General features: G+C 53.1%; 1 protein-coding gene across 1 annotated transcript in view; it reads right to left on the bottom strand.

The window, feature by feature from the left end:
- Nucleotides 1-11,934, bottom strand: part of LTBP2 (latent transforming growth factor beta binding protein 2) — a 103,456-nt gene that overhangs the window by 9,316 nt on the left and 82,206 nt on the right. The window contains exons 20-23 of the mRNA XM_047079353.1: nucleotides 7,337-7,456; nucleotides 1,969-2,088; nucleotides 767-889; nucleotides 404-529 (exon numbers count right to left, since the gene is read on the bottom strand). Coding sequence (XP_046935309.1) covers nucleotides 404-529; nucleotides 767-889; nucleotides 1,969-2,088; nucleotides 7,337-7,456 — 489 coding nt within the window. The remainder of the gene's footprint in view (nucleotides 1-403; nucleotides 530-766; nucleotides 890-1,968; nucleotides 2,089-7,336; nucleotides 7,457-11,934) is intronic.

Genomic DNA, 11,934 nt, shown 5'->3' with positions numbered 1-11,934 from the left:
GAGCTCCCTCTACCTGTCAGGGCAGGAAGCTTCCCACACACGTGGCCTCCTTCTCGGAGCTTATAGGACTGTCTTGGGGCCCGTGGGGAGAGGCAGGCCCAAGCTGGGGGCCTTCTATAGGGCAACCCTGGCACCCTCTCCCCAGAACGCTCTGGGGGCAGCTGTACCGTCAGCTTCCCTCCTGTCTCCGCGACTCCCTTTTATTCCTTCTATCCTCGCCTCCAAACTTGGGGATGATGACAATAGATGCTCCCCTTGGGGCCAAGTCCATTGATAAGGTCCTCTAGGCTAGCCTGGAGACCCTGACCATCAGCCCAAAGCTGGGGGACAAACGGAGTGTTCTTTGGGGGGTCAGAAAGCCTATATTCCTGGTCCCCCTCTGCCAGCCCCTCCCTGGGTTTACCTTCACAGGCAGTGCCGTCTTCATTCACCCAGTACCCACTCTCGCAGGCGGAGCAGGTGAAGGAGCCCTCAGTGTTGAGGCAGAGGCCCGTGGGGCACGAGGCCCGGCTGGCACACTCGTCGACATCTGAAACAGGCCATTGGGTTCTGTGTGGGACCCTCTGCAGGACAGACATGCCAGGACGGACGGAACTGACAGGGGGGCGGTGGGCGGGGGGGGGGGAAGGATGGGACTTGGCAGGATGTGTGGTTGGGTCCGCATGATTAGGGATGTGGGACGACGGCTGGATCAGCAGTGGGTGTGCAGAGGGAAGGAGCTGTGGGTGGATTTGCATGGAGGAAGGGTGCTTCAGCATCTATGTACCTTGGCAGCCCTTCTCATCTGAGGTGACCTCATAGCCCGGCTCACAAGAGCATCTAAAGGAGCCCTCCAGGTTGATGCACTTTCCATGGGCGCAGACCCCAGGGGTCAGACACTCATTTACATCTGTGGAAGAGAAGTCCAAGATGGCAGGTTGGCCTTCTCTCCTCCATGTGGTCCCCATTGTCAGGCTTAGAGCATCTCAGTTACGAGGCCAGGGAATCAGCATTCTGAGGGGCCACAGGCCACCCTGGGAAGGCCATCAGGTTGTTCCTGCTCCTGGCCCCACCCACCTAGTTCAGGGCAGGGTGCCCTTCCCGCCTGGGCCCGCTGCAGCTCTATCTGGTAACACACAGCACTTTGCATGTCCTAGAAAAGGAGGCCAGGTTCCCCAGCCCTGGGGCTGGTTTGGCCCAGCTGAGGACACCTGGAATGAAATGTCCAAGACCCTTGACTCACCTTACAGTGGCTCTGAACCCTTCTGACCTCCTACTTGCCAACCAAACTGGTATGATTCCACGTTCCCAGCCCAACAACCAGCTTCAATAGGTGAGTGGGCAATGCAGAGACAGGCCGATCTATGCCTGGCTGGCTGACCGGAGTCTCAAGGGCCTGGGAAATGCCTGCCCTCTCCAGAGCCTCAAAGCATCTATTCACAATTCAGTCCCTCCTGGCCTTCTGAACCCTGGGCCTTTCTTCCTGCAGGGACTGAGGGGAAAGAACACTCTTCCTACAGCTGACACGCAGCCTCCTCTGGAGGGAGAAGCACACCCACTGTTGAGTTAGGTGTTGCTGTTTAGACATTGCTGTTGAGATGCAGAAAAACAGAAGGCCCTCTTCCCCAGGAGGACTCGGCCACCAGCTCACACCACCAGAGCCACCCTCTTCCTAAGATTCTTGGCAACTCACTCTACCGAGCAGGATCCAGCCCCAGAAGCTTCTGGGACCTTGGGCTATAGCTCCTGGATGGATATGGTCAAGGAACCAAAGGGGCCCCCACACAAGCTGATTCAGAGGGCAGAACACCAGTAATTGAAGCACACCCATCTCATGGCCAACATCATGTGGGAACCCAGCCAGGTCATGGAGGACAATGGCCTCCAAGCCACTTCCCCCTGCCCATCTCCTTCCCTCCCTGTGTGTGGGCTCAACCAGAGGTCCCAAGGCCAAACAGCCCTCTCACTGCCTTGGCAAGCAGCCCTCACCTACACAGCTCCCGCTCTGGCCCCTGTAGCCCTCCTCGCAGGCTAGGCAAGTGTAGGAGCCGGGGGAGTTGACGCATCTCCCATCCGGGCAGGTGCCAGGGTGACGGCATTCGTTGATATCTGCAAAATAACATCTCCACCCTTGGTCATCACTGGGAACCACAGCACATGGGTAGGTCTGAGAGGAAGCAAATCCTTGACCCTGCCCTTGGTGGGGGAGAGGGAGGGATGCCAGTTTCTGTACAGATGGAAACTAGGAAAAAGTGAGTCCTGTCTGGTGTTCCCAGCTTCACCTCCCACCCACTGTCCTGGACAAAAGAGACAGAAGAACTTTAGAAAGGGAGACTCCCTGGGTGGGGCAAGAGGCCGTGGTCACCACAGCTGTGGGAGGGTGGGAGAGCTCTACTCCATGAGCTGGCCTGTTGGGAAGGGCTTTCGTATCTGCCTTGGTGAATCCTGTTCCTTTACGTTACTGGGACTGTACATGCTTGGTATGGCAGGTCCCAGAGACCCCAGAACAGGTCGCTGGGCAATGAGGGCAAAATGGGCTCCCCTGCACCAGGAAATGGGGACTGAGGAGGACCCCCAATCTCGGATGTGACCAAGACCAGCCCTGAGGCTGATGCAGGGTCAAGGGTGGAGGCTGGCAAGGCTTCTTGGCCGGAGAGACTTTTGTTCCAGGTGAGAACCATGTAGGGCCGCCAATGCCCACTCTGGTGAGATCCGGGAGAGAGTCCGAAAGGATGAGCCTGGGGCAGCGAGGAGGAGGACAGAGATCTTGCTCCCAGGGGGCTGCAGGCAGGGTTCTTCCTGATACGACCTGACATACCCAGAAGTCCTCATTCAAGGCACACAGGGGACTTGGGCGGACTTCGGGAGGTCATAACACAGGGACTGAACTCTGGGTTGGGACTGCAGGAAGGCAGTATGTGCCTCGGGCTCAAGGGTGAGGCTGCCAGCCACTGTTAGTGACAGACAGACTGACTGAGCTCCAGAGGAAACAAGAGGATCTACTCTTCCTAAATCGGGAGCTGTCATTCTCCTGGAGGAAGTCCACCAGCTTATGCAGATGCAGAAGACCTACTGCCCAAGAGGAAGATCTGCTCAGCACCCATGGAGGAGATGCAGGCGGCAGGGCCAAGGGTCAGAGCGCAGGCTCTCTGCAAAGGGACGAAAGCCAGCAGCTGTTATAGAACACGATACGGCCCCCGAAGTGGAGAGTGAAAATAAGTCTCCTCTGACGTTGTTTGGTCTGCAGAAGTCGGGCCACATCAAAGCCCTCTATCCCAGGGCACCTGGGCCCTCTCAAGGCCAAAACTTCACCCTGAGGGTCCAGAAGAGGAAGGTATACAGAGGGCAGGTGGTTGTTCAGCTGGGTATCTGCAAGGAAATACCCAGGCCCCCAAGGCAATCTTGGGGACACTGAGATAAGGTTCGTCTCTAGAAAGAGGGTGGCCAACAGCTCTTGGTTGGGTTGTGGTGACACTGGGCTAACCTATTCTAAGGATCTCTGCAAAGACAGAATTGAAGAGAATGAGACAGAAGAGGGGGATTGAAGGATCTAGGACCACCAACTTTGGCTGCTCATTAGAAAGCAGCCAGCTCCGTGGCCTGCGGCCTTAGCTGAGGTACCAGAAGGATGGGCAAAGCCGTTGGGAATGATGAGTGATCATTGCTTCGGGAGATAAAGAGACAGAGGTGAGGAGGACCCTTTTCTAAGACCACACTGAGAAAAAAAGGAATCTTTGGATCTCTCCTACAGGGATCAGGTAGTGTAAGAAGGAGATTAGATTTACCAGGAGCAAAGAGCCCTGATGCCTGTCCTGCCCCAGATGTTCTGGGCACATCTGTGGAGGTGTTGCACAAAGTGTCCTCTACTGGGCATTAGGAGACTCCTGGTATTGACGCTGTTCAGTAAATATTCCAGCTTTCCCCTTGCTGGGCCAGATAGGTTTGTGCTTCCTGGTTCTCTTTCTCTCTCTCTCTCTCTCTCTCTCTTAAGTTTATTTATTTTGAGACAGAGAGAGAGAGAGTGTATGTGTGCATGCAATGCAAGTGGGAGACGGGCAGAGAGAGAGAGAGAGGGAGAGAAAGAGAATCCCAAGCAGGCCCTGTGCTATCAGTGCAGAGCCTGACACGGGGCTTGAACTCACAGACTGTGAGATCATGACCTGAGCCAAAATCAAGAGTCAGATGCTTAACTGACTGGGTCACCCAGGCGTCCCGTGCCTCCCGGTTCTTTGGGTCAGACCAGGGCACTCGTGCTGGCTGATGAGCTATGACGCATGTAATTTATGGACCAAGGCATAACTGTGAGCAACTCTTCCTTTCTTCCATGGAGACTGGCCGCATTCAAGATGCTGGCTATCCCTTTAGGCTAGTTCTAGAGTGAAGAAACATGAGGCAGGATCCCCAGCTGACCCACGATGGGCATGTAGCACTGATCAGATGTAAACTTTGCTGTGTCCTAAGTCATGAGGGCTGGGGTCGCTTGTTAACGTAGCATAACATACTGTAGCCCGGCACACCACTGCTGGCTTCTTTCCTCAGATCAGAGCCCCAGCCACGATTATTGTATGTGAGAGGTCTGTCAGCAAGTGGGAGAGGGAAGGCAGAAGATCAAAGCAGCCCTTAGTCACCCCATGAGCCAAGGAAAGGCTCTCCCACATGGGAGTGCATGTAACAGAGCCATCTGCCAAGCCCATCAAAAGGAGCCGGAGAAAGATTCCGGATGAAGTAGATTCCACTTCTGACCAGTCCGTGTTAAGGGCAAAGGCTCTAATGTCACCAGATATCTTGAAGCTGTTCCATCGATCCCTTGGTATGTGGACTAGAGCTGGATTTTTCTCCCTAGTCTAGGGTTTGAATTTAAATCTAAAATTATCGTATATTTTGCTGGGTTCTAATACCTTGGTAGTTGGGGGCAAGAATGAGACCACGTGACTAAAATGTCACACCTTATTGGTATGAGGTTCTGAAGAGACCCCAGGGGACCCAGGGAAACAGGCACGCCAGGGACCAGCTTGCCAACTTGTCTGTACAAGTTGGGGTCCTGGATCTTCCCTAACCAGGGCTTTATTCTTTGCATGAGGAAATGTGAGGTTGCCCATCTCCGCTCCTTGTGAGAGCACAGGGTGGGAGGGGGAGCGTGCTCAGTCAGGGGCCAGAAGCGCAGGAGACCTGGGATGTGGTTGGGGCACAGCAAAGCCCAGGCAGTCTGCAAGGGGATCCAACCCCTTTCTGTGGGAACCCAGAGTTTCTGGTATGACGGAAATGCCATTGAGACTTTGGATGGGCCGCTGCCCAGAGCACTCAGGCCTTCCACCAGAGACTTTGAGTTTAAGTGGAGAGAGTGGTTTCTCAGTTGGAGTGAGAAGAAAGAGGGGGAGGAAATTGACTGGGCTCCCAGGGTGATGGCTGGGTCTGTGGTTACTGATGGAAACCTGGAGAAGTGTGCAGGCTACATCAGCCTTTCTTTCAGCAGACTGAATGTCTGGCCTGGGCCAGGAACTCAGCCTGACCTCCCAGTTGAGGTGTGTGTCTGGAACTTTTCCTCCGGAAAAAGTTCCCTCCGGAACTTTTCCGGAAGGGAAGGGGACAATCTGGAGGCGTGGACTGCAGCGTGAGGGGTGTCTAGAGGTGAAAAAAGAACAGGGCTTTCAGATGGAAACACTCCTCCGTATTCACTGAAAGTCTTGTTGTACGTGTTAGCTTATTTGGTCCTCACAAGAACCTCCGAGATGGGCATTATGGTTTCCATTTTCAGATGTCAAGACAAGAGTCAAACCCAGGCCTGTCTCTACAGAGCCTGTGCCCTTAACATGGACTGGTTTGTATAAATCTGATCTTTTTAATGTCCTGGTATTTTCTTGGTTCATCTCCTTTGGGTTTGCTTTTCTTTTTAATAAAGTCTAATGTCACATCTGTAATGTTGTCTGGGGCGCCTGGGTGGCTCAGTCGGTTAAATGTCCGACTTCAGCTCAGGTCATGATCTCATGGTTCATGGGTTCGAGCCCTGTGTTGGGCTCTGTGCTGACAGCTTGGAGCCTGCAGCCTGCTTCAGATTCTGTGTCTCCCTCTCTCTCTGCCCCTCCCCTGCTTGTACTCTGTCCTTCTCTCTTTCTCTCAAAAAAAAAAAAAAAAAACCATTAAAAAAATTTTTTAAATGTATTGTTGTGATGCTTGAATGAGGTAATCTGTCAAGTACTAGGACACCTCCTGGCACATAGTAGGCCCTCATCAACTCTCCATTCTCCTGGAAAATGCCAGGCTGTGTGCCTCCATCATGCTTATGAGGACAAAGAGAGGCCATTCTGGCTTTGATCATGTGTAGTCCAGAGTATGAAAGGGAAATCACCAAGAGGGAGGCATTGAGAGGAGAAGGTGACACCCTGGGGGGGCAGACTGCCCTACACCCCCAGCCATGTCTCCCCTTTGCTAAGACCTTCTAGGACCCCGGACCTAGCTTCCCTGCTAATGGCACTGGGAAGGCACACCCTCCCATCATAAGGCATAAAAGCCCATCCCTCACCTCCAGGACCCTGTGCAATCAGGCAAGTCCTGGCCAGGAAGAACCTGGAGGCTGAGAGGTGTCTGGTCCTAACCTCAGATCCAGGACAGGATTTCTTTCCAGAGAGAGCCTTGGTTTACCCTCATTCATTCCTGTCTCCACCACTCTTCGCACACAACCCAGGCCTCTTTCGAGCATCTGCCACCCCAGCCTGGCCGGGAGGCGGTAGTGGGAGAGTTGCCAGGAGCTGGTGTGATAGTGGCAGCTCCAAGCCAGTGTGTGGGGAGACTGACTGGCAATGTCACAGCCACCTCTTGGCCGGGCCTGGGAAAGGGAGCAAGGACTGGGGCTCCATCAATCATTCTTCATTCATTTACTCATTCAGCTAGCATTTGCTAACGTTTGTCCAATGCGGGACATTTATCAGGTGTGTGCACAGGGGTCATCTAAAGATATGGTCCAGCCCTGAGGAGCTCATGGCCTAACAAGCTTTAGCAAGTCGGTCATGGCTGAGGCCGCAAGCACCTCCCAGAGAGACCGGCTTCTCCTCTGTCATATAGGAGAGCAGTGTGACTCAAGGCAGGGGAAGAGGTGTACGGAGGGATGTTCCCGGGGTCTCGTGTGTATAAAGTTGCTGTGCTCCCCTGCTTTGGGGGGCAGACAGGATGCCAAAATATCATTGAAGGGGATGGAAGGCCTCAAGAATTCCCAGACAGATCTCTGTCCATTAGAGTCGGCTCAGCATCAAGGGGCCTAGTCGGAGAGAAGCTGGAAGGGGAGGTGGGGGTAGCCAGCGCCTGGGGAGGGGCCAAGAGATGGGTAGGGCGGCCGGCTGCCCTCCCTCATCCCATTTCTTACCTTGACAGTGTCCCTTCCTGACCATGATGTAGCCCTGGTCACACTGGCAGTCGTACGAACCCTCTGTATTGGTGCATTGTCCCCCGCTGCACACCCCTGGCTGCTCACACTCATCTATGTCTGTGAACACACGAAACAAGTCCTGGGTTGGCGTCAGCCCTGCAGGGGTCCCGGGGCATCCCTTCAGAGGCCCAGGACAAGGATGCCCGTGCTGAGGCCCAGGCAGGAAAAGGCATCCTTGCTGCAGCCGTGATTGGTGGGGGGGCTCCTATGCCAGCTCTGAGACTGATCTAGCTCAGGCCCCTGCAAATTCCTGGGTTCCTTTCTCCCAAGGCCCTTGGGAACCCTCAAAGCTGTCTTCCCACCCTGAGGCAAAGGCTGGTCTTGAGGTCACGTGGCCGTCCATATGGCGTGATCCGAGGAGGCCAATAAAGCCCCCCCCCCATGAACCCCAATGCATCCTCCAGAGGTCTGATCCTAGAGTTCTTAAGGGCCTTCTCAAAGGTTAGGGATTAAACAGCCAGAAAGATAGCATCTTAGGCAGCCGTGAATCTACTGAAGTGGTTTATTCCACTGTCCCAAAGTATACTGGTGCCCCACAGTGGCTCAAAAGTCTGGCCCTGCTCATGCGACTCCCCTGCTTAAATCCCTACTGGGGTTCCCTGATGCTTCGGTATGGCTCACAAGGCCTCTGCCGCTCGGCCCCAGCCTTGCTGTGTTTGCTGGTCCCCACTGGTCAGCCACCAAACCTTTGTTCATACAAACGTCTCCACTTGGAGCATCTTTCTTTGCCTCAATGGTCAGCAGTGTCCCACCTCCATTTCAAGGACTGGTTCAATTGACCCACTCAAGGTTGCTCTGGCCCCTCCCCATTCCTTGTCCCCACAGTCAAATCAATGGAGGACTTACTTTTGCCCCCCGGCCCCCAGCACTGGTTCAAACATTTCATGGGGTCCCTACGCAGATCAAAAGAGATAATCCAAGCGAAGGGCCTAGCACAGTGCCTGCCTGGCACAGGGTAACCACCGAAGAAATGTTAGCTATTATTATTCTAGCATTAAACCTACCCTATAACATCTGATCTCCTAGTCCTGGCATGTGAGATCTTTCATGATCTGGCCCCGTCTGCTTCTCCCACTTTGGTTCCTGCCTCCTAGCCTCAGCCACACAGGACCTGCTCCTGAACTTGGGCATGTCCTGCTTTCTTGTCCGGAGTGGCTTCCTGCCCACTAGCTTGGCTGCCTCCTACTCATCTCTCAGGTGAGGATGACCTCTCCCCTCCACCCCATATGTCCCTCCCCAGGGTTCCCTTAGGACTCAGCCACTATAGTGACTGTTCATTTACTTGCTTTTTTCTCTCCGACTGCTGAGAACGGCTCTTATTATCCGAATTCCCTAATGTCCAGCACAGAACCCCAAATAGTGCTTGTTGCGTGAATGGAATACTAATCATTTGTTTATGGACAGCGTTTTCATCCGAGCGGTACTTTGTACCACTGTAGTGCCCAGCGGAGTCATTGGCAGAAGGTGTAAAAGTCACACCCCCCGGGCCCACATCCAGGGATTCTGCCCTCGCAGTACCGGAGCCTGCATTGCAATACCTCTCCGGGCATTTCTGAAATAACTCATCCTCACTTCGAGAAGCTGGGATCCCAGGGGAAGAGGAAAGGGAACTCAGAGGCAGAGCCACACATGGGTACTTGAGGAAGAGCTCACAGACCGGCAGGGCCAGGGTGACTGATAGACGAGGCTGAGAAAGCGGACTTGCTCTGTGCAGAGCAACAGGCACAGAAACGAAAAAAAAAAACAAAACCCAAAAACAGAAAACCAAAACAAAACCAGATCATAACATCTGTACAGACAGACTCCAGATGGATTAAAACATGCTGTAAAAGGTGAACTAACTTTTATGAAAGAAAGCGTGGAAGGATATCTTTGTGGCCTTGGGATGGGGAAGGGCTTTTTAAATAAAGCCCTAAAAGCATAAAAAATAAGGCAAAAAGGTGAATTTCAATATGTTAGAATTAAGGGTTTCTGTTAAAAAGAAGGACATGTGGATAAGGTTAACGGACAGAGGATGAAATGAGAGAGTTACAATATCTAAACCCAGGCAAGTATCTGGAATATACAAGAAACTCCCAAAGAGCCCCAGGGAAAACCAGCAGCCACTGGAAAACTGAGCAAAAAAATAGGAACAAGCAATTTTCAGATAAGGAAACCCCAAGGCTAATGTACGAAGAGATGCTCATATTTATTAGTAAAGTAAATGGTTTTTTTTTAAATTTTTTTTCAACGTTTTTTGTTTATTTTTGGGACAGAGAGAGACAGAGCATGAACGGGGGAGGGGCAGAGAGAGAGGGAGACACAGAATCGGAAACAGGCTCCAGGCTCCGAGCCATCAGCCCAGAGCCTGACGCGGGGCTCGAACTCACGGACCGCGAGATCGTGACCTGGCTGAAGTCGGGCGCTTAACCGACTGCGCCACCCAGGCGCCCCGGTTTTTTTTTTTTTTAAGTCTATTTATTTATTTTGAGAGAGAGAGAACCAGCAGGGGAGCAGCAGAGAGAGAGAGAGGAGACAGAGTAATTGAAGCAGGCTCTGTTCTGACAGCAGAGAGTCTGATGTGGGGCTCCAGTTCATAAACCATGAAATCATGATCTGAGCTGAAGTTGGACGCTTAACTGAATGAGCCACCCAGGCACCCTGCGAAGTAAATGTTTTAAAAAAATACTTGGGTATCTCAGTTGGTTGAGGGTCTGAGTCTTGATCTGAGCCCACGTCATGATCTCACGGTTCGTGAGTTCGAGCCCTGCATCAGGCTCTACGCTGGCAGTGCGGAGCCTGCTTGGGACCCCCTCTCTCTCTTCTCTCTGCACTTCCCCCACTCTCAAAATAAATAAGTAAGCTTAAAAATATAAAAAAATATTTAACATGGGAACAATTTATGATAATCAATTGCATTAATTTTACTTCTAGCAACTGTTATAATTTATATTAATTCGTTATACAAATTAATGAAATAATTCACACATAATTAAATAATGAGATGCTGCTTCATAAGACTGGCAGACTTTAGAAAGGGGATGTTATCCCGAATAAGGTCCCATCACGGGGCAGCCAGGTTCCACTGGGCGAAGCACTGAAGCTGACCTTGACCTCCCTCCCCAGCTGCCGGGGCTGGCGGAGACATCCGGGACCGGTGACGCCATTCCCGGCAGCAGCCACTGCCTGTCCCGGGGCCGGTGCCCTGGGCTGGACCCATAGAGAGCAGCGCCTCTGACCTACAGCACCTGCCAGTGCTGCTGAGTCACCTCCCTGAGGACCAGCTGAGTGCGTCGCCACCTTCTGCTTATAAACCTCCACTGGCTGCCCACTGCCTGCGGGATGGTGTCCAAACCCTTCAGCCTGGCACTCAAGACTTCACACACTGGCCTCAGCTCCTGCCACTTCCTCCACATACCACATGCTCCAGTCACACTGGATTTATCATTATTCCCAGAGCCTGCCAGGCTTGGTCACTACTCTGCCCTCTGTAGAAATGGTTCATTCCCTTTCTCTGGAACACTCTCTGCTTTCTCCATTCCTTCGCTGTGCATGTTTTTGGAAGCAAACCATGCTTTGACACCAGAATGACTTTGATTCTGTTTCTGGCTCTGCCACAACTCGGTACGAGGTCCCTGGGCATTTCAATTCACTTCCCTGAGCCTCAGTTTGCTTAACTAGAAAATGGGTAAGGATTTCTACCGACTGGGGCTGGGAAGATGAGCTTCGTATGATCAAGTGCAATCCGCCACCCTGATTAAGCTAGCTGGTTGTTCTCCCCTACTCCCTCTCCCCCATAGCAGGTGAGGAGACCCGGACGGGCTTGGTCTCTGCAGACGAGATCTCTGGGGGATTAGAACCTGGGGTCCCTGGTAATGTCAGGATACACAGCCTCCTGGCCTCCAGGGCGGGACTGTGGGTGACTGCTGGGCTGCCCCAGCCAGAACCAGCAATGCGAGCCTCAGGAAGAGTTCTCCCGTGAAGTGTTCCAGCTGGGTTATGCATCTTAAGGCCCTGCTTGGAAAGTGCCTCATCATATTCTCTGTGAGCTCATTCATAAAAATGTATGCAGAGGGTTTTTGCATTGCAGTACAAATGCTGGATAGTCAAGGGTTTGTGTTGGAAGCTTCTCTGCCCGGGGGCCTCGTGCGGGGGGCCAGGCCTTCCCAGGGAAGCACAAAGACTTGCCAGGTCTCTGAGCTGCTGAGGACCCACGCTCCTCTTGCAAAGTCTGCTCCCCCGTCTGCCAGGAGTCCCAGTCGGTGTCCTCACGCGTCTCCTTCCTTACCCAAAATGAAAGCGGCTCCTAGTCACTCAGAATTTGGGGACCAGGCTTTTAGTCCTCATCTCCAGCCATGTCCCCAGACCCCTCACACTCTCAGCAACAGCCACACCTCTTCGGAGCCTTTGTGAATGTTGCGGTCTTGCAGGTCTGAAACTCTCCTTCTGGTCTCAGCGTAGGGGTTGGCTTCCTCCCAGGGCCAGGTCACTGCCCTGAGTCTCTGTTCTCACAGCTCGCATGCTCCACACACTGCAGAGCAGTGGCTGGGTGCTGT

The sequence above is a fragment of the Lynx rufus genome, unplaced genomic scaffold, assembly GCF_022079265.1.
Source record: "Lynx rufus isolate CCGP_SWC_20201006 ecotype Redwood Valley unplaced genomic scaffold, mLynRuf1.p SCAF_17, whole genome shotgun sequence".
Lineage (NCBI taxonomy): Eukaryota > Metazoa > Chordata > Mammalia > Carnivora > Felidae > Lynx > Lynx rufus.
This window is presented reverse-complemented; position numbering and strand designations above follow the sequence as displayed.